The sequence below is a fragment of the Ciona intestinalis genome, chromosome 1, assembly GCF_000224145.3.
Source record: "Ciona intestinalis chromosome 1, KH, whole genome shotgun sequence".
NCBI lineage: Eukaryota > Metazoa > Chordata > Ascidiacea > Phlebobranchia > Cionidae > Ciona > Ciona intestinalis.
The window spans coordinates 2,906,512-2,929,920 of NC_020166.2; the positions used below are offsets into that span (position 1 = coordinate 2,906,512).

General features: G+C 36.8%; 3 protein-coding genes across 7 annotated transcripts in view; 2 read left to right on the forward strand and 1 right to left on the reverse strand.

The window, feature by feature from the left end:
* LOC100176701 (elongation of very long chain fatty acids protein 4-like) overlaps positions 1-11,433 on the reverse strand; it is a 16,226-nt gene extending 4,793 nt beyond the window's left edge. For 2 of the 4 annotated variants that reach the window (XM_018812176.2, XM_009863893.3), the window contains exons 1-2: positions 11,332-11,423; positions 913-1,011 (exon numbers count right to left, since the gene is read on the reverse strand). The gene's annotated coding sequence lies outside the window, so the exon portion shown is untranslated. Of the gene's footprint in view, positions 1-912; positions 1,012-11,331 lie in introns of all 4 variants that reach the window. The other 2 variants (XM_018812181.2, XM_026839051.1) reach the window with 2 other exon arrangements.
* On the forward strand, positions 2,379-11,208 carry LOC108949512 (immunoglobulin superfamily member 10-like). 2 transcript variants are annotated; one of them, XM_026838868.1, is made up of 11 exons: positions 2,379-3,321; positions 4,071-4,244; positions 4,556-4,761; positions 5,366-5,673; positions 5,993-6,127; positions 6,917-7,108; positions 7,737-8,009; positions 9,135-9,277; positions 9,333-9,424; positions 9,944-10,698; positions 10,851-11,208. In XM_026838868.1, exons 1-11 carry the CDS (start codon positions 2,588-2,590, stop codon positions 10,944-10,946), a joined length of 3,108 nt encoding a protein of 1,035 aa, XP_026694669.1. In that variant the 5' UTR covers positions 2,379-2,587; the 3' UTR covers positions 10,947-11,208. The 2 variants fall into 2 exon arrangements, with proteins under 2 accessions (XP_026694669.1, XP_026694671.1); XM_026838870.1 differs by having other exon boundaries at positions 9,992-10,698.
* LOC104266833 (immunoglobulin superfamily member 10-like) lies at positions 11,341-20,606 on the forward strand. Its single transcript, XM_026839073.1, has 14 exons — positions 11,341-11,445; positions 11,912-12,008; positions 12,222-12,410; positions 12,467-12,642; positions 12,744-12,859; positions 13,394-13,584; positions 14,146-14,255; positions 14,818-14,913; positions 15,527-15,605; positions 16,301-16,564; positions 17,074-17,271; positions 18,733-18,853; positions 19,212-19,367; positions 20,238-20,606. The coding sequence occupies exons 4-10, from the start codon at positions 12,552-12,554 to the stop codon at positions 16,383-16,385; spliced, it is 768 nt and encodes a 255-aa protein (XP_026694874.1). The 5' UTR covers positions 11,341-11,445; positions 11,912-12,008; positions 12,222-12,410; positions 12,467-12,551; the 3' UTR covers positions 16,386-16,564; positions 17,074-17,271; positions 18,733-18,853; positions 19,212-19,367; positions 20,238-20,606.
* The last annotated feature ends 2,803 nt before the right edge of the window (positions 20,607-23,409 follow it).

The following is a 23,409-nucleotide window of genomic DNA, read 5'->3' on the forward strand; positions in this document are numbered from 1 at the left end:
GAATACGAGACACATTATTGATCACCGACTCAAACAAGAGAAAAGTGCCTTTCTCTCTACTAGACTAGGCCTCGCGGGACAGCTTGGCAAATCCAGTAGTCCCGCGAATTCTAGAATACATTATAACTGACTACTTTTGTTAAGAAGCCTTACTCATTTATCTCAACTATTATTTATGAAATAAAGAAAAAAAATTCATGGATTTTAAAGAATCTTTCGGTCTATAACACCTTATGTTTACATTCTATCTTAGCAAAACATATTTTACATACGAAAGCTGCCCGCGCAGTAAAAACACTCGTTAAAACGTAAAACTATACGACTACACGGTTACTGTACCAATACTGCCACAACAGATACACGTAATGCCAGTACAGCTTTTTACAAATACCACGCGCACGTTTTGCTGCCGGGACTTAAACTATGTTTCGGTCCATTGAACGCCTATACAACACCACCGTTCCAGCACGAAGAGCGAGTAAGAAAAATATTTAAGCAGTGGTAATACGTCTCACTGCGGTTTCGTGATGCCGATCCGCCTACATACCAGTCCGGATCATCTAAGTTCGCGTTAACGTTCGAAACCTATATGTTGATACATGACACGTAGGTAGTAGTATAAACAAAAAACACGGCTGACCGGTAAAGCGCCATACCCGCAACAATGGTTTAAAGTAAACGGTGTTAAAAGAATTTACACAAATATTATAGCAGTTATGCGGTACTGGACAAATCTGTTACAGCAGCACATACACAATATGTAAACGTATAAAAGCAATTCCCTATTACTAAAACCCTTTGTTGGCCTTTGTAGTCCACATTTGGAACAGTACACAACCAATAGGCCATGGGGTAAGACGTTTATCCGCCCTCAAAGAAAATTTGTTTGAAGTAAAGTCGATGATATTTTACCTTAAATTCTAAAAGATTTCTCCCGTCAGTTGGCGCTAAAGAGCCGGCAACTTTCGTGGAAAAAGGCCAGTTGAAATCTAACCTCGCACAGAAGTAAACCTGATTGACATGAAAATAATTTTAATATAATTCTATATCCTTTATAAGCTGTGATACGATGCAGGTGACAACAAAATGCACGAACATGCGACTATATTACAAAGTATACGACCGTATATGTATATGTATAAATCCTTCGTCGTAATGTTAAACTTTAATTTCTCATATGAAATGTACAGTTAATATGACAACAGCATTTTTCGGATTTAAATGTTAGAATGTTTTTTAAAGGATCAGCGACAAGACGAACGTTCAGATAAACACTGATATGTTGTAACTTACTCTCCCGGGATTAGAACCCAGTACCTTTAGGTTAAACCAACGTCGGGTTAAACCACTCTTTTACCAATCTATACGGTTATCACATTCATGATAATAAAAATTATAAAACCAACGATTTTTCTCTTTAAAAAAACAAAAAAAAAATTAGGATTTTTTTTCTAAAAAAAAATTACCAAGTCGCAAGACGGACTATTTAAGAATGAATGGCAACGTCAAGGTACAGGAACGCCAAACAGCGGTTACATGCCTTGTGTACTTTGTAATCCTAAAATATATTTGTCTTTCTTGGCGGTTATGAGACTGCAAGTTTGCTGGTTATTCATCGGAAAGAGTTCCCATCAATTTCTAGTTTAAATGCTTGTACGCGTGTGGTTTATGACAAGTTTAAAATTTTGGTATCTTTTTGTTTTATATGTGAGGTTCAAAAGTATCTCAAGACGTGCAAGGGTTTACCTGCATTTTAGAAGCTTGCTTTGAATATGCAGATTACGATTGAACCTACAGCGACCTAGCAATTACCTGATGGCAGATATGATATCGAAATAAACCGAACAGGATATTCCTGTTGCTGAAATCGTATGATTAAAGCTATCATTGCGCCGTGCTCTGTCAAGGTACAATGCGAAAGCCGCAAAGCTTTACAACAAATATCCTTAACCGCTACCTTTCTTTACCCGCGGTTGAAAGTCGAAAACCCGGTCTGGAATTTTAATGTCGGCCAAAGGCAGCCAGCACATCTCGTCGGCTCAGCGAAAATCGGGTTGGCGAAAACGTCACAGCGCAGGCGACAGCGGCAGATTATGTTTGTATACCAGCGGCAAAGGCTAAGTTTAAGTAGCAGCAATGCCTAAGTTTTGATGTAGCATAAAGTATCTGGTGCACACGTTCATTGCGTTGTTACAACAGCAGGTGTTCAGTGCAAATCGTTTTTAATCTAGGCCTAAGATTGCCTGTAACCTTCCTGTATTATTTGTGTATATATATGAACAATTACTTAAAGCGGAAATGCATTTGGCAAACGAGAGGTAACCAGATTTAGGTTCACAACCGATTTGAAAAGGTCACTGCCCTTTTGAGGTAATTAATTAACATGTAACTTTTCTAGTTGATTAACTGCAACCGGTAAACTTCAAGGCATTTTCGGAACACTTCGTAAAAGTGCACGTGTGTATTCTTAGGCGCTGAGTGTATTTAGGTTGAGGTTTTATTGGCTTTGGGCTGTAACAGAGTATTAGCGTTTTCTGCTGCTTGAGAATGCCGTTGGTTTAACTAAGAAATAGATAGAAGTTTTACAATGAATGTCGGATTCGTTATTTTATTGCTGGCATTTTCCAATGCTGAAAGTGCGGATGCATCGGATCTCAGAAGAACGCAAGTTGTTAGTGGTTCCAGCGATAAAACAAACAATATCGCTGAAGTAGCAGAGCACACTCAACGCACGTTTACAGTGGTAGGCAGGCACGACTCACGCCGTTTTGACGCTGGGATCCCGACTACCCTTGAACAAGCACGAAACCTTAGCGCACGGGAAAGAGAGAACTCTTCAATTAATAACCCGTGGTGCGACGATGGCTGCTTCTGTTACAGCTCGCTAGAGGTACACTGCACCTTTCAGCAGATCACGACCGTGCCTTCGGTATTCCCACCCAATACAAAAAAGATAAACCTTGCCTATAACAAGATTACACGCTTGCCGGACAACAGACTTTCAGTATACGGATCTACGCTACGGTTTTTGTTTCTGCAAAGTAACAGAATACGCTCGGTGCGAGGTGGTGTATTGGCGGGTCTCGAAAACCTGAGTATTTTAAGGCTTAGCTGGAACCAACTGAGCGCCGTTCAGAAAAATTCGTTCCGGGACTTGCGTGCCTTGAAAAGACTGTACTTGGACAACAATAGACTCTATTTCATTCACCCGGAAGCTTTTTTGGGACTGACGAAACTGCGGTCGATTCAGTTAGAAGGAAACGCGTTGACACGTCTACACCCTGACACCTTTGTCACAGTTCGTTTTGGCCAATATTTCAGGTAAACACACATACCATACTAGTGTTTACATATATAGTAAGGTGGGGGAGGTGGGACACCTTATCATTCTATTTTCTTATTGCACTTTGTAGTAAATAAAGAACATTCAAAAAATTATTAAACCGTATTCTCACGATTCTTATAGTCCGTTGTTAGTTGTTTAAAACACCCATCTTCCCCCCATCCTACTTAATCCGGCACCAAATGGTAAACAGGAAAACTGTACCTTTTGATGTATGCTAATAACCACAAATATCAAATAACTATTTAACAAATCAATATTGAAGGGGAAGGATTTTAGTTGTTTAAAAAAATTCGATTCCATTTAATTTGGATAAAGGTTTACACCGACAGTCTGTACACAGAAACAATTGCATGTCCACGAAATTTAATTTTAGCATAACTGTGGGTCAAGATGAACATCGTTACTCGCTAGCATCTAAATTCAATATCTTCTTATTGTGTTATTGCAATTAACAACGTTTCTTTGGAGTCGAGGGTCTACAGTTATATAAGTCTGTAAATTTTCTTTGTTTACTACCAAATCCTTTCATTCTATTTTCCATTTGATAGAAAACAAAGAACATTCAAAGAAATATAAAACTGTGTTTTTTTCGACTGCAATAGACCGTTGTTAATTGTTTAAAACACGATCATGATATTTGGATTTTATGCGCTAATTTTGTCCCATTTTATCCTTTAAAGTACTATATGTTATAGATTAATTAAAACACTCGTATTTTTTCCAGATACTCTAACGTGCAATATTTGTACTTGTCTAACAACAAATTCACCGTATTTCCACGCTCAATTTTAGCCGGAATAAACCGGTTAAAACACGTTTACCTGCACGGAAACCCGTGGGAATGCTCATGCCATTTGCCATGGCTGCATCAGTGGATCAGAGAGAGTGGAAAATATAGGTAAAACTTTAACTAAATTAATAAAATCTCCTAAAAAACTTATATATACCAAATAAGACGTCCTAACAAAGGCGGTCCCTGGTTTTAATTTAAATTCGGAGACAGCGTATGATTAGCGTAGCCCCAAAAGATATGCGTGTGGTCCACAAAGTCAAACGAACGATCTAATAAGCATACTTTGGATTTTACATTAAGATTTCAAACCCTAGAGATATATCTGTACGTCAAGACCTAACCGCAGTACCCGGCCCACCCAAGCGACTTGTTTGCCTTTTATAAGTAACTGTTTAATATAAGGCTTCAATCCGCAGGTGTAAACGAAGTATCTTTAGTCGCAACCAGCCGGCTATCTGCGCCACCTGTCAATCACCGGGGTGGCTACGTCAGCAAGAGATATCAAGGGTTCATTTCTCTAATATTACTTGCACGCCGCCGAGTTTGATTGACAGGCGAGGGGCAAGACACGTACGGACGACAGATTACAATGTAGACTCTAGTCTTACGGAAATCGAAAACGGTTGGTGGTACACATTTGATATTAACCACCTTTGCAAAACAATGTTTTACTTAAAGATTATACCATGCCATATAAAAACTAATAAACTTGATAAACCTTTTACACAAAACCGCAAATAAATCTTAGCCATTGTTAAAATGATGCCAAAGTAAATTAAGAATTTGAAAATTATTACAACAATTTGAAAGATTTTTTTCAATAGCTGCTGTTAAGCATTTATTTGATTTTGTATAATTTAAAATACGACCCACTTGTAATAAGGGACATCTCACGTAGTTCAACATGAAGTTGAATTCAATGCGTGGTGTGCCAGCCTCATGGTCAATATTTGCTAAGCTGTAATTTTGTCGTAAAGTTTGGTGTCTCAAAAATTAGGCGGTGTATGCAGGTTGATAATAACTTGGTGTACATACGTGATATAAAAGCGTCCCGGTTAATGACCTAATCCTGCTGTGTACTCAAACCGCCTATACCAGACATGGGCAAATACCTAAAATAGACGATGTGCAAATGTAGCGAAATTTTCCCCTTTGTTAAAATTCGCATAGCGATAAAAATTGAAAGATTTGATTTTTCACAACGGTTGATGTATTTTGTATTTCAGAAGCGCTGTTGTATAAGCACGGGACGAAAAACAAACTCCGCGGGAGTTTTCGACTCGACAACCGGGTGGGGTCACTCGTTCTTATGCACTGTAACGCCACAGAGAGACCAGAGGCCTACACCACGCGCATTGGATACACAAATTTTACCTTTGTGGGCCGGCTAAGCGTGCGTATGAAGTGCTGGATTGAATACCCGGAAAGGCAGAGGAAATTAAACCGAATATTGTCTCCGTATTTAAACTCAGCTCTAAACTTAACTTCGTTTGCAAAGCGTCGGAAAAGATACAGAACTCAGTACAGACTATCGGTAAGTAATTGGCAAACTTATATAACCTGGGTTCAAGCCCGGTACGGGTAATTCAACATACAGAAACAATTAAACACTACATATAGACACATTTTGAATATTTACTAAAAGACGCATTCATTTCCATAAGTAGCAATGCGTATAAAACATCAAAAAAGCATTTGGTAGAATTATAAAACCGTATCCTCACGACTCCCATAGACCGTTGTTAATTATTCAAAACACGAAAAGTATATTTGGATATTATATGCTAAAGGTGTCCACCTTACCCCACAGTACTATCGTTAAACTAAAAACGACTTTTTTATGGTTGCAACAGATAATTGGAGAGCCGCTGACCAAGCTTCCACCCCCCGCGTTTCGGTTAAGATCGGCTACTTTAGCAAAAGCTTCAAGAATTCTTCACCAGAATAAGACGAGAATGATTATTTTTGGCAACCGTTTTCGACCAGAGGTAAGAGCTATATCAACTTAGGAAAAACTGTGTTTTGCTTATTTTACAAGTTATATTGTATTCTTACTATAGAATATAAGAAACAACAAAACATTTTTGAAAAATCATTTTGAAAAAATCAAAACTTTTTTATGTTTTCATTTTTGTAATATTTTTTTGGAAGCGGTTACCTTTAGGTTTGAGATAATTATATTTCTTTATTTGTTTTCTTCCACGGAAGTGTATTGGCCAAGCAGAGTTGCCAAAGCTGACTTACATATGTATAACAGGATAAGACTACCTGCCAATAATTTTGTTTGATCTTATACTGTGCGCATCACGTATGAAGCCTGTCTTGGCGATAACGTTTTCAAGTTCATGTTCTAACAGAGCTCTTATAGTTATAGTTTTCTGTGCAGTTTAAAAAGGCATTGGACGTATGCGAATTGTATCGCATTGTATTGCTATTAATTCGTTTACAACGTATATATAGAAAGTTTTAGCAATAGCTTTTATCATGTAGTAGGTTGGGGGAAGATGGGTCACCTTTTCATTCTGTTTGCTCGTCTCATTTGGTAGTACACAATAAGGAACATTTATTGAATTATGAAACTGTAACCTCAAGACTCCCATAGACTGTTGTTGATTTTTTAAAACATGATCAGGATATTTGGATATAAGGTGCCAAAATTGTCCCCCGTCTTTCCGCTCCAATTACATATAAAACATTTTACAATTAATACCTTTACAAAAATTGCAATTCTAATACGCTATATAGGAAAACGTTGTTAATTCTAATACAATATATAGGATGGCACTCTGGAAATGCTGCTTCAAACCAGAGTTGAGTTTCGACCTAGCGCCGTGAACGCTGCCGACCAGGCTTGGACCATGGTGATCGACCCTCGGCCTGACTACATTGCAACACTACTTTTTAAGCCTGGCAAGATGGCCGTTATCAAATGCACTGCAATGGGATACCCGAAGCCGACAATCTCTTGGGTATAACCGGGTATTTCGCTTACGTTTTAGATTATACGAAATTCGACGAATATCACAAATGAATGAATGTAACTTACTTAATCCCCGCGTGGCTGGAAAACGAAAGTCGTTAAACACAGATGTTTTGTTTCATACACCTCGTGCCAGCTTACAAGTTACCCGTATGTTACTTTGTGGGTGAATATTTTTTGAATATTTTTTTATGTATGGCTGATAATTTGGACAACCCATTAGTGACCACTGGAGTTAAAGAAATTGCCGATAATTGTCTTGCCCATGGAATACAACGATTTAGGGAAACTTGAACAACAAATTGGCAATAGGCCATTAATTGCTATTTCCGATATACGGTCACAAGAGTTCGGTTTGAAATCAAAGGATTGACCGCAATCCAGTGCAATTAGGACCACAGCATCTGTGTGTATAAATTCAAGTTTCAAATTTACCCCTGATGCACCCGTGCGTGCTGGCATTACTTCCCCTATGACGTATTAAGTATTTACTAAAACTGTGTACATAATGTTTGCAAGTAATATACAGTTGGATCTTACACAAAAATTAAAAAAATAAATTTATTTAAAAAAATATTAAAAAATGAAAACTGCGTACAAAATATTTATTTTTTTAGATTTTACCCAATAAGCGCTTAGTCGGCGCGGGAAAACGTTTTCGGCGATTTATCGTCACGATGAAAGGCAAGTTATTTATTCGTGGCGTGCGAGTATCGGATTCGGGGATTTACCGCTGTCTAGCTACGTCAAGCAAACGGATTGGGACAAGCGGTTCGTCAGATATTGGGGCAAAGCGGGTACAAGTGGTGCCAGATGTATATGAAGAAATCGACACACCAAGTGTTCACTTAACGAAAGGAAAAGACGAAATATTGAATTGTGAAACACTGGTAGGTAATGTGAATTATGGTTCTTTACCGTTCTCAAAAATTCTACACTAAACATGAACTCATTAATAAAGCTTACGTTGGTATTAAAATCGGCACTCATAATTTATTGTGTTTTAAAAGAAAGACTGACAAAAATTAACCTTTTTTTCAGAAGGCAGTTATTTCATACACAAATTTGCAAATGCTACTAAATTAGGTCTTTGTTCGCGGTCAAATTTAATCTACTAAAAAATCTACCGTTTAAATTAAACCCAAACATAATTTGTCACAATTTCAAACACGATCACGACATTGTACCAGAATCAAAGCTTAGTGATGTCATAGGCGCCTAGGAAAATTAAACCGCATTGAAGTTCAGCCAACTATTTAAGAGAATGGTGGAGCTGCCAATACGGGCCTGTGCTATATATCTTCGAAACTTAAGAAATGCATATTTACCAGCGAGGACTAAAACAACAACAAAAAAACACACACACACAGCACACACACATACACAAAACAACATCAAAATATAATTATTATTTCGTGACATTCTTTAAAAAAACTGTTTGTTTTATGTTTTTAATTTCGAGCATTCTTTTAAAAATATTGGACTTACAGTCCATGTTTTTATTCTCTCTTTTTATTCCATATGAAAGTAAACCATGAGTATTTACAGAAATATATACTTTAACCTTACTTACGACTTCAACCGAGCGTTGCTGTTTCTTGAAAACAATATTAAGATATGTAGGATATTATGTACTAACGGTATATCTATCTTACCCGGCAATATATTCAATTTACCTTAAAAGAAAAACAAAAAAACAACAACAAAATTACGTACCGTATGAACCTTGACATTTGCGGTAAGAAATAATGAACAAATTGTTGACAGCAGACAAAATTGCTTTCGAAAAAAACAAGAAAATTGACCAAAATTTGTGGTTTCGCTGACTAACACAGGGCGGTTAATAAGCAAGCAATTTCGGCTCTATTATGGGAACCGGCGGAACCCCTTGTTTTAATTATCGTAAACCGTTAACAGCAAAGCCCATTTCAAAAACCCAACTCCCAGAGCCCATTTCCCATGCTGACAGTTCAAATAGCAGAAATTTCTGAACTATAGTTCCGATTTTACGACAGGCGTCCCCTGGAGCTGTATATGCATGGACACTCCCATCTAATACCATATTAACCGGTGAAAGACAAGACGATCGTTTCCAAAGCTTCAAAAACGGCACTCTGGTAATTCGACATACTTTGTACAACGATTCAGGACTCTACAGGTTCGGCTTTAATATTCGATCCATCAATCGTTGTGAATTTAACATGTTTCCACAGCTGTATTGCTGCTAATAGAGCGGGATATATGACAGCAAATTACAAAGTACAAATCCAGAACATGACGGAAATTATGACAACCGAAGCTCCTGGTTTGAAAACTTACCATTATTTTTCTAAATTAAGCATAATTTTTAAATTATAAGTGAAATTTAACCTGTAAAAGTGGCTGTACACAGTATTCGGCATGCGAATTCGCTTGCGAAGTTGTATGCAAACCCATTACCGAGTTCCGCATGCGGCAGCGAAATCCGGACAAAACAGACAAAACGAACGAATTCCAGGTACTGTGTACAGTCACCTTAAGTCATGTGTATTACAATAATGCCTTTGTATGTTTACTATACTCATGTTCTTCATATAGTAGGGTGAGGAAAGACAGGAAATCTTTAGCACATAAAATCCAAATACTCTGATTGTGTTTTAAATAAAAAACAACGTTCTGTAGGAAACGTGAGAATACGATTTTATAATTCTCTGAATGTTTTTTTTTTGTTTACTACAAAATGGCACGAAACATAAAATGAAAAGGTTCCCCATCTTTCCCTACCCTACCATAAAGACGATTTTTCACTATTAATCTCACTTAAAATACGACAATATTTTTGCAGGTGTTTCAACCGATTTCATATTTACCACAAGGCCACTTCTTTCTACAGAAACTCCAAATTCAAGTAACGTAACTATCGCTCATGACGTAAACATGGCGTCACACGGTGTCACCACAGGTGGCCTGGAGGAAACAACAGCACCAAAAACGAATATTTCAAGTTTAACTACCAAAACTAATGTTGCTGCAAGCGATAGTGGGAACGACAGAGAGACATATGTGACGTCAACTATTTCGTCATCTGCATCAATGACGTCATTACCAACGTCAACAATCGCTTCAGAGACCACGACGTCACTATCTTTCCTCTCAACAATTCCTCTTACGTCTTCAACTACGTCACCGCTGATGTCATCCACGACACCACCAAAGACGTCATCAAATACGTCATCACTGACGTCAACAATTACGTCAACATTGGCGCCATCAATAAATCCAACGACTACACCAACAACAGTGTTATCAACTACATCATCAGCTACGGTATCAAATACGTCATTAGCTACGTCATCAAATACGTCAACAGCTGTACCACCATCTACCTCCGAAATTTTCAAAACGAATTCGACACATGTGGAAAATATTCAAATAGTCAATAACACTCAAACTAAACCGCTTAACACCCAAGACACTACACATGATACGATAAACGGTCACCACAGTTTGAAACATGAAATGAACACAAGCGAGGCGGGCGAATATTTCAACAGAATTATTATTCTAAGACAAAATCGGGAACACGGTGAATTTCCGCAGGTAATAAACGGTTTTATCAGTTTTATCTTAATTATATTCTTACAATATAAAATAGTAACAAAATGAAACCAACATGTTTGACAACAGCAATGTTCGTGTGTTAGACAAATTTCAATATATATACATGTATATATGACATTTCTTTTATTTAGAGCGATTTGTTGCCTCAAGAGAGAGACGGCTTACAATTTGAGTATGGCAGTCGGCGCACTGTGATTTATAACTCGGATACACACAAGACGAGGTAATAGGCCTAATTTTAAAATATTTCGAACGATTACAAAACGCGAAATTGGTTATTGTCTTATAAAGAACTTGTTACATCAATCACAATAGCCATATGCCATGGGATGTGAACATATTTATACAAAATAAAACGTAGAGACGCTTGCACCATGTTTAAGCTCTACAGTGGAAATATACTTTGTGTATAATTGTCCTGTATTAAGACGACACACAAGTAAAATACATTGTGTCGATGCATGTGCTTCGTGTGTAATAACACATGTACGATGAGCTGTACATATACAATCTACCAGTTTTGTTTAGTGTATGAACTGTCACGAAATAACAGATCAGAGGACACTATACAATGAGTGTAATACACACAAGCTAAAGCAAAACATTACTAACTTGTTTAATGTTTTCTTCACAGAGCGTTCGGTTCTCTTTCTCTGCCAGCCATTACAGAAGTTCTTAATAAGTACACAGGCACAAACCTAACGCGACTAAACGAGAAAAGTCAAGGTTGGTATACTAACACCTTTTTAATGGAGTCATATACACGTTTATAGCTACTGAAACAAAGTATTTTTCTAAGAACACTTAAAACTCAAACTAAATGCAAAAAATATCAATCGACAATTTGTAAAGTACATTATCATACGGTACTAGTCATTGACAGCCATGTAAGTTACAAGCATAGTGCAAAGCAAGTGTACTGGCTTGCAAAAAGTGCCGGTTTAGACCACACGCTTTCAGCACTTCGGCGGAATACACGTACGCCTTTAGCACTGATAAGTCTGCGAGCGTACAGTTGCCAGCAATGCCTTTAAAAGAGACCCTTTTCAAACACCATTCGATTAAAATTGAAGTTTGCTTTACAATTAAAACTAACTTATGTTATACAATATATTTTTTGTAGGAATACCAATTAAATAATATTCAAATGACCGAAAAATATGTCCTAAAATAAAAATGTCACATTTTACAGATCGTGCTCAAAAGTCAGGTCACTGGGGTGATCAAAAAGTAGATAAATACTTGAAGCCTAAATCGTATGCACCAGTGGGGAACGTCGCAAATAACAGGTAATTTGGATACGCCGATCTAGTGACCTTTAAAATGGTGGCTGTTCAGATAGAAACAGATGTGTCTTCTGTTGCTTTCGTTGGGTGTTTGAATAATTTATCGCTTCTATCGGCAAGGTCTTGCTAAAATGTCTGCATGTGACCCCCAATAACATTGCAGCCAGACGAATTCAATTAAAGAATAAAACAGCAGCTTTAATAATATATATCAAGGCTGACAGATAACCGCACCCGTATTGATGCCTTTCTTGTGAACTATGGTGATGCTTTCAATCTAACTTGCCCGAAAAAGTCTCCAATCGTTGTGTGGGAGTTTTTACCGAATGAAAGAAATCAAGATGGCGTCGAAGGCCAAGCAATTCCCAACTCAATCATCCGTAACGGTGACGTAATCATCCCAAGGTAAAGGGTTGCCTATTACGTCACAAAGGCAGATATAACAAGGTATTTGCACTCAGCGTCGGAAATGAACACGATGGCATCTATTCATGTGGTTTTTCCGGCACTGACAGATCGAAAACGTACAAAGCACGCGTCAATGTAATGTATTCAACCCCTGCCTTCGTTGGTGATCAGACAAACAACATTACCATTGAATACGGCTTATCTAAGAGCATTCCATGCCGCGCTACCGGTTCGTATCTAAATCCCATCTCGCTTTAAAACGTGCACACTTTCAAGCATACGTACTAAGTACATAAAAAGTCAATTTGTATAACTGTCTTATATAAACAGGCATTCCAACGCCTAATGTTATTTGGGAATGGCCAGCTACATTAGGAAACACGAGTCTTGCTTCTCAGACGTCCAGAGTCCTTATAACCCCGGATAACGACTTGTACATACACAGGGTAATAATACGACATAGATTGATTATTATTATTACTGTACAGCTATATTATAAACTTAAAATGCCAGTACCAAAATAGCTGGTAATTTTTCAGCAGGTTTTCCGACGTACAGGATAAAGCTGTTTGTTTTTACATATTACCAAGCCTTAAAATATGACAGCAGAAAATTTTACGGCCATATTAAAGTATAAAAAAGCTTTGCATTAAGTTTAAGTCTTCTGTACATAATATATTAGTTCTGTTTTATATTTACAAATGTAATGCCAGTAAATGTACTTGCCAAGACCCGTGAAGCCAGAAAAACTTTAATCTGTCAGCCCTTTGCATTATTTATGTGTGTGGTAGGGTTTCGGTGGTTTTCGAACCCAGTAGACAGTCTGGTCTTGTTTGCTAATGTATATGTTACCACGTCTGAGAATTCGCAACCTGGCAAATACGATTTCACGCATTGTCTGTATTATTTCTACCGGTTTCTGCGTGGGCCTAGATTCCTTACATATTACGGTGCACCACAAGCTGTATTACAATTTCCAGGCGATCCCAGAATTTCAGGCTGAATTTTCGTGTAAAGCGAAAAACGCGATTGGAAAAATTGAGCGCTCGGTGCGTGTGAATATACTGTCTTTATCGCCGCAAGTGATAAAAGATTTGCCGGTTGTTATTCGTGGTAAGGAAGGAAAATCGACACGGTTGGATTGCAAAGCACAAGCTATACCTTCACCGAGGTATAACCCATAACACTATTGTGTATTTTTATAACTCCTACGCAAATATCAATAGTAAATTTAACCTGGGTAACATTTTAACTGTATGTTTTTGGATTAAACTCTGGTAACAGAACATGATGGTAGAATTAGGTATGTGATTCGAGCACAACTATAGTTATTGTTTTACAATTAATTTATTGCGCATTTGGCTAATATACATAAATATGAGATTAAATGTACCTATATATACAAAACTTTTGTCTTCATGTTAAAAAGTATAATTCGTTTTAACACGTTTCAAAAAAATATACACTATATAGTAGGATAGGGGAAGAGGGGGACCTTTAACACATGATATACAAATATTCTGATCGTGTTTTAAAGAATTAACAACGGTCTTATATGAGAGTCGTAAGGATGCGGTTTTATAATTCTTTGAATGTTTTTTTTTTGTTTTCTACCGAATAGAACGAGTAAATTGTATGAGAAGGTGTTCCATCACCCTACTATATTACAATTTTGTTACTTTTTTGTAGTTGTTTAACCTTTGCAAAATACTTATTGTACGATTCCTTTTAGTTACTCATGGACGCGAAGAAACGGAGAGACTTTGAACGGAGACGATTCAAATGTGGAACAACTTTCGAACGGAAGTTTAATTATTAGAAAACTCAGCTTAGAAGACGCCGGTATGTTTTCCATGTTGTGAAAATTTGACAGCCGTTTTATAAACCGATAGCGGGCATGACAAGTTCAACATAGCGGTTGTGTATATGTGAAAACAGAAAATCTTGTTGTAGTACTATGGCGTAAGATGGATTTCGTTAGCACATAATATCACTATTTTCTAAAAAAAAATAACAATTACCAAAGCGCTTTCAGAGTTGGATGGGCACGGTTGTATAATTATTTTTATTCACTGTTTACTATTAAAAGAAACGATAAAAGAAAATGAAAACATGTACCATTACAACCTACTATATAATACAACATCATGTAACTCATCACGTCATACTTTGTTACGCCTTATTAAAAAGGCGTAATAGGCGCAGAAAGAGCATTTTGTTTCTCATTTCTCGTTAAATTTGGCAGTAAACGAAGAATATTTACAGAACTATATAACCGTTTCTATATAACCCCAAAAGTGCGTATAGATTTTTTTAAAACACTGTTCAGAAAATAAATGAGATTATATGTTAGCGGTATATCCCATCTTACCCCACAGTATGATATATATAGTTTACGTTACAGGCTGGTACATATGTACGGTGCATAACGAGATCGGCAGCGCTCAATTTCAAGTTCAATTGATTGTAAACACACCGTACACAACGACTAGAGCACCAGGTTTGTAGAATACACAATACAAGTTAAATAAAACATAACGTATTAAACACAACGTTTTTTTAAAGAAATTACGCATTTTTATTGATTGACAGAGTTATTTGTAAAATATAACGTATTTTCAGGACATTTTTTTTTTAAAACGTAAGATGTTTTTATAAGACATTATGTATTTATGAAACGTAACGTACCTAAAAACAAACGATTTTCCGTTTTATATTATTTAAAACAGCATTAAGAATACTGTTTTATGTATTCATAAACATACACTGATTATCATTTATTGCATAAACACTGTATAATCGTTTGACGTCAGCCGAATTAGTCCTGCAGAGTTTATTAATAAGCTCCAATATTTTGTGGTTCGAAGCCGATGACTTGGCAAGAGAACACACGGTTTATTTTGAGCTTAATGAATGCATAGATTCATGCTTCGAACCATATGGGCCATTAGTACAGGACTAACCTTTGCAAATGAAGCAAACCAGATTATAAACCATTTAATTATGTCAATTGTGTACAGACGCACTGGGTCACAACCTAAATTGACTTGCGTTAATTTTAAGCATGAATGGCAGCCTAAGAATTGGCTTAACGATATTCCTATTCTGTTCAGTGCAACCGACACCGCCGCCGTTTTATTTACCGACACCGTTCGTACATAAAATCGAGCTGACCGAAACCACAGACACAAAGTAAGCATATTGATCTATATACGAGTGGTCTGCTGATCAGTTTAGTCATATTTACCATCTGTTTAAGCAAGTGGACTTATGGACTGGAATCAATAGAAAAGTGATAACTGTCCAAACTGTTTACACTACAATGACTTGTTCCGTTTATGGACATGCTCACAAAAAGGCAAATGCTATAATAAGATTTTAAAACAGTTTGGAATATTTTAGTTAATTTTCGTTTAAGCTTATTGTACTAATGTTTGAAAATCAAAATCAAATTGGTAGCGTTTTTTAAGAAATTTAAATCTCTGTTCTTGTAATCGAGAACCTTATCTCCCCAACTAAACAGTGTATATGGTAGGGCGGGAGAAGACGGGACACCTTTAGCACATAATATACAAATATCTTGGTCGTGTTTAAAATATTTCTATGGAAGTCGTAAGAATATAGTTCTATATTTTTTTTGAATGTTCTTTGTTTACCACCAAATATGACAGAATAATAGAATAAAAAAGGTGTCATATCTTCTCCCACCCTACTATATAATATTATTGTTAAAGTAAAAACCAAACGGGGTGGTTGGACAAATCTGACCAAAATTCCAGGTCTTATATGGCGTGTTACTTTGTGAGACCTCCAACGTAGAATAAGGTAGTAACAACTCAAAACAATCTAACGAATTGACACTGATGTAATAATCATTATACCAACAGAGGTACAGCGCATCGTATACGAAGAATTATGCACGACGACGTGCTATACCTAAACTGCCGAGATAGAACGGCACAACGGGGTTAACATTCGCGCCGGATTCCTGATATTTTATGGGTTCTACCCAACGGTGAAGAAGCGGGGTTTCCAGTACCTGTTCCCACATACAGGCATCGGGTTTTCCACAACGGGACGTTAAGAATTCGAGAGGTTCAGATCGCTGACGAAGGCGCTTATCGGTGCAAAGACAGAGACGCTACAGGAAGGTATAGAGTTTTTAAATTTGCGTTTTGGACACGTAAGTGGTTAGCTGGGTGTAGTGTGAAACGGACTCCAATTTGGTAGGTAAAAATTCGAAGAATTATAAAACCGCATCATCACGACGCCCATAAACCGTTGTTAAATGTTTAAAACACGATCACCCTGATTTGTGTACCATGTGATAAAGGTGTACCGTCTTCCCCACCCCGCTATGGGCCCCACTGTACAGGGTGTTTAAACCCAAAAAAAAATTAAAACGGGAGCGTTGTACATTTAAACCAACTCAATTTTTTGGCCACCCGGGGGGGGGCCAATAAAACCTTTAAAGAAAAAGGGGGGAAATATCTCTAGTAGGCCGTGCTCAATGTAATAAAAATCACTGGATTGATTTATCCCGGCATCAGGAGCTGTTACTTATATTAAGATATATTATTCTGTAACAACACGCGACCAAAAGATTACTTCTAAACCCCGCTAATACACGTATCCTTTAACAAGTGCCCGTATCCTTTAGCCACGACATTGAAAGTATATCTCTTTACGTTCTTACATCGGCACCGTCAGTCAAACAACAGTTGTTCAGCACTGTTCAAGTCAGACCCGGTTCGACTGCATTCGCTGACTGCAGTCCCGCTTCAGGAAAACCGATCGCTACCTGCTCCTGGGCGACACCGAGCGGGCAAGAGTTGACGGTCGGTTCGTGGAGAGGAAAGTATGAGATTTTTATGTTTTTTTAGAAAGAGGTTCGATAGTGGGAATACTCGTTATAATAATAATAATAATAATAATAATAACTTTTATTTGTCTCTTCGATTACAGTAGCGAAGATTTAGAAATGTTTCAAACGAAAAGACAGGATATAGCGACAAAACAACAGTTGTTAAAACACGCTTACAGTTAAAAACATATTTACATTTAGTTGGAAGAAAATAAGCGTGGTCGCTACACCTAACGGACAAACGAGCCATTTATTTTAATTAAGTTAAACTTCTAATAGAAACAAAAGTGTGCGTAAAGACACGACCCGTACAATGGGGGGAGTCGGCTTTAAAGAGAGTTGACCCAAAGATTGGGCCCTGATGGAAAAACAAAACCCCCAAAAAGAAATTCCACCAATAGTTCACAGTGAACAGTTTCAGGGGCACACTTGTAAATTGCAGAAGGAGTGCATTACTGTAATACACAAGAAATTCAATATAAGAATGAATACGAGAAAAAATAAACATAGAAAGAAAGATATGTACAAAAGATGCAGCAATGTTAATCAATGACTTGTGGATGAGGTGCTTGGTTGATAAAATGTTATTTGCCTATTTGGTGAAGGTCCATGTAGGTCAAGGTCGTTACCAGTCAAAATACACATTTTTTTAGGTTTTTAAAAGTTAATTTATGCAAACCCTTTTAAAGTTTTTTTAACGGTTAAATTATAGCATTTTGTTCTGCCAATATGAATGAATGAATGAATGAATAAATGAATGTAACTTACTTTATCCTCGCGTGCCTGGAAAACGACAGTCGTTAATATATTTAATTATTGTCTATGACCCTTATGATATTTCAACGTTATAAATTCTCATCAAACAAACACACCAGACTATATATACTGTAATGTGTTTGTTTACCTGTAACCCAAAATCTTAAAACGCCCAATTTTATACAAAAACGCTATATTTATAGTGTAACACCCGCCTGTCTTTTTACTTTTAAAAATATAGTAGGGTGGGGGAAGATGGGACACCTTATCATTCTATTTTCTCGTCACATTTGGTAGTAAACAAAAAAATTAAATAATTTTAAAACCGTATCCTCACGACTCCCATAGACCGTTGTTAATTGTTTAAAACACGATCAGGATATTTAGATGTTCTGTGCTAAAGGTGTCCCATCTTCCCCCAACCTACTATATATCATTGATATTTCTGTCCGCTATAAATGAATCAATGTAACTAACTTTGTCCATGCGTGGCCGAAAAACCACAGTCGTTAAACACGGGTGTTCTGTTTTATACACCTTGTGCCAGCTTACGAGTTATCCTGTGTGTTACTCTGTGGCTCTGCGGGTGATTATTTTAAAGGGATTTTTTATGTGTGGCTGCTAATTTATTACTGCAAAGTTACTGATTTTAAGTTCCACCTATCGAAAACAAACAACTATTTTTTGTATATTTTACAGCGTTCGTGTTCTGGAAAGTGGGCGTTTAATTTTGAGCCGTATTAATAGGAATACGCTTGGCAAGTACGTTTGTACTTTGACCAACCTTGCTGGTGCTGTGAGTCGAGTCGTCGAGTTTAAGGTAATTTAAGGAACAAAATATATTTCTGTGGGATATGATGGATACGGTTCGAACATAATATATAGTAAGGTGGGGTAAAAATGGGACATCCTTTTATTATATTTTCTTGACCCATTTGGTAAAAAACAAGAACATTCAAAGAATTATAAAACTGTATCCTTACGACTTCCATAGGCCGTTGTTCATTGTTTAAAACACGATCAAGATATTTAAATATTATGTGATAAAGGTGTCCCGTCTTCTAAGTGTCTTGCCCAAGGACACATACGCCCACAATGGTACAGCCTTGAACTCATTACCCCTGCGTTACAGGCGGGCGTTCTAACCACCGTTCTAACTGTCTATTATGAACTCCTAGTTTTACTCAATACCGGCTGCCATACGAGCTCGCAAGTTTCGAAGATTTTTTGTTCAAGTTGGAGGTTCTAGGGCTTTCGACTGCCCAACCACTGGTTCGCCACATCCAAGGTTATATTGGAGAACACCGGAAGGTCGAAGTCTTGGAACAAACCACGTAATATACGTTTATTTGGTTTGGAAGACGTATGGTAGGATGGGAAATGATGGGACCCCTATTTATTTTTGTCCTATTTGGTAGTGGATAAGGAATATTCAAAGAATTATAAAACTGTATCTTTGCGACTCCCATCATAGACCATTTTGAAATAGACCGTTTGAAAGATCAGGATATTTGGACATTATGTGCTAAAGGTGTCGCGTCTTCCTCCACCCCACTATATATGAAAGTAGAATATTTACCTCCGCGTAGAGGGGCAACGACAGCAGTCGTTATAACACGGGTGGTTGCTTACGAGATAGCCAACACGTATATGTAACCTCTATGACTTTTCAGATTATTTTTCGTATAATATTTAGCTGACAATTTAGACAACCCATAAGAGATAAGAGATTAATGGCACATACGCTTTTTACTGCCCCAAAAGCGATCGTTTAATTCATTTAAAATACCATATAATTAATCAATGAATCAATGAATGCAACTTAGTTAATCCTCGCGTGGCCGGAAGACGACAGTCGTTATAACACGGGTGTTTATACACCTTGTGCCATCTTACGAGTTACCATGTACGCTACTTTGTGAGTGATTATTTTAGGGAATTTTTGTTTGAATTTTTTTGTGTGTAGCTAATAATTTGGACAACCCATTAGTGACCACTGGGTTGACGTAATTGCCTTTAAGTGTCTTTCCCAAGGACACATCACGCGTCTACAGTTGTAGCAGCGGCGAGGCTTGAACCCATTACCCCTGGGTTACAGGCAAGCACAATAACCACTTATTTGCCACGGCAGCGGACTATGCCGGTTTAAGAATAATACATGTCCGTTTAAAAATTAACGTTCGAATTATTTTCTTTCTACGCAGGTGAAGCTTATTACTGCTTCCAACTCAACTGTAGCAGTGTATGACAACGGGAACATTATGATCAAAGACGCAAGGTTGGAAGACTCTGGTATCTACAGATGCTACGCTTATAATAGATTAGGTTCAGCATATATCTCTGTCGAGTTAGTTGTGTTTCGTTGATACCGGTTAAAGGATAAACATGTTTATCATTGTGGAGTTGTGGGGCTAGATAATTGATGTTGTTGTTGTTGTTGTTGTTGTTGTTGTTGTCGGGTTATGTCTCTCAGACTTAAACTGAAAATTATCTGTATTTTGTTGTGTAGCAAATGTGGTAAATAAACAATACGAACATTTCTTTTCTGGAAAAATAAAAAAGTGAATTTTGTATTGTACTTGTTTTTACGCTGTAAACTCGTGACTTATATACAGCAGGGTGGAGTAAGACGGGACTCCATTTTAGTACATTTTCTCGTCACATTTGGTAGCAAACAAAGAACATTCAAAGAATTATAAAACCGTGTGCTCATGACTTCCATAAACCGTTGTTAATTGTTTAAAACACGATCAGGATATTTAGGCAAAGTGTGCTAAAGGTATCCCATCTTACCCCACAGGACTGTATAACATATTGTTTATTAACGCATGCTATACATGTTTCCATAATGGGGATTATACAACAGTGACATACTATTAAGGTATATCTTCGCCTGAAACTCCTTGATTTTATTTAAATAAAAGACTTGACGATGCCCTTAAGGTAAAATAGGTATCTCTTATATTTTACAATTTTCTGGACTTGATTTTTGTCATGTTACGTATTTCTTAGCACCGAAAACCATTTTATTTAACTGTTTTGGTTGTTGCAACAAAACACATTATCAAAAATCTAAACATAAGTTTGGCTGTATTAGGTCTCGTAGGTGTTGCCAAAAATCTACCGAGTCATTCTATTGTACAAGCAAGGTTTGCCCGCCCATGCTGTATATAGACTTAAACCATTCAAGGTTTTAATCCAAATTAATCTGGAATTTATAAGCATGGTCATTCAAACGCAAACATACTTTAATTTTTATGTTTGCTTACGGATCAAGCTGTTTTAGTTAAAATATGAATTTGTTTGCTACTGGTAGCGCACAGGTGCGTTCAGCGCACTAGTTTTGACAGAACCGCTGAAAGACAAGTTTTACGACTTCAGCAGTCACCCTAGAAAAATGTTTGCAGAGCGTGATAATAGACAAACGATGGCCCTTCGATCAAATGTTATGGTTATGAAGTTTTTAAATGGATCTTGTTTATAAAGTGGGTTCGGTGTTTTCGTCAAGGTATGCGTGACAATCATTTGATTTTTAAAATATTTCAAACTGTTCGATCAAAATGGTCACCATTGAAAGTCACAGAATGTCCGCATCAAATTGTTGAAAAAATTTAACCGCTGGTATATATAGAAATACATAACACCAAAAACCCAATAAAGCAATAATACAAAGATGATATTGCCAAAAGTAGCATCACAAGTTGAAAGTTTTTCCTATAAAAACATTGTATTCTAATACGCTTAGTATATTGATCACAGCCGATGAATACAGATTCAATCACTTTATCTACATTTATCACGCTTATTCGGTTACAGTATTTTTAGATATTAACATCGTACGGTGGGAGAAGCTGGGAAACCTATTTATTCTATTTTTTCTCCAATTTTGCAGTAAACATAAAACATTCAAAGAATTATAAAACCGTATCCTCACGACTCCTATAGACCGTTGTTGTAATTGTTTAAAACACGACCAGGATACATTTTGTGTTATCTCATCTTCCCCCACCCTACTATATCTTTTCATAATTCCATACACGAAGCGATCAGTGTTGCTCATTAACAATTTACTATCACTTGATGATGTTATAGCATTAAGTTAAAACACAAACATGGTACAATATAAACTTAACAATCTTGACATAAACGCGTGTACATAAACCACACACAAATTGGTGAATACAGTGGTCCTTTATTGGTAAATTATTTCGGAAATTGGAAAATAGTGAAACGGTTTATTTTACTATACTGATTGTTCATTGAATCACCGGCTTGGGCAACTGTTGAAGCAAACTGGATCAGCAACATGACAATTCATACACGTTCGACGAACAAATCCTGGAAAAAATATCCAAGTTAAATCGTACCATATTTTTATAGAAAGAACCCTCATTTTGTAACCAAAGACTCTATACAGAAATATAATATAAAGACATTATTAACAATTTTAGCAATAATATCCCTGTATTTTTTTGTATATAAGGTCTATGAAGCAGTGTATTTCTATATAATGTTATGCAAATATTCTGTTCTATTCTATATGTATAACGTAAACTAAACCTAGACACGCTGTGGGTATTTAGGCCGGACGAGTTGGCCCATTACTCCGGACAAAGTTATCTCATTTTAGCAGTAGTGGTGTTTGAAATTCTAACTAACAATACAGTAGAGTGGAGGAAGATGGGACACTTTTTCATTCTATTTTATTGTCCCATTAATCAAAGAAATATAAAAGCATATCCTCACGACTCCCATAGACCGTTGCTAATTATTAAAAACACGGTCAGGGTATTATTAAAGGTGTCCCATCTTCTCCCACCCTACTATGTCATAGATCATAGGTTCGAGTCTACGCCAGGTAAGAATAATCATTTTCACCTGGAACCCCTTGTTCATTAAGGGCTGCTCGACTGCAAATCATATCATTAATATCATCTGGTATATTTTCTCCACTACATAGATGGTCTATAGCTCGTTTTGCGGCTTCAGCGAGTTTTTGCTTGGAAGATTCTGAATACCATTTCTTTACCTTAGAAGAAAAAAGGGAGTAAAATAGTGGAACTAAACATGTTAAATTTCGAATTATAGCTATAGTACTGTGGGGTACGATGGGACACCTTTAGCACATAATATCCGAATATCTGGATCGTGTTTTAAACAATTAAACAATTAACAACGGTCTGTATGGGAGTCGTGAGAATATGTTTTATAATTCTTTAAATGTTTTTGTTTATAACCAATTTAGACGAAAAAAATAGAATGCAAAGGTGTATCATTCCCCCACCCTACTATAAATAAAAAAAGAAAAGAAAAGAAATTTGTTTTAAAACTTTTTCTCCACTTAATACAATAATTACAATAACCAGACAAGTTAAA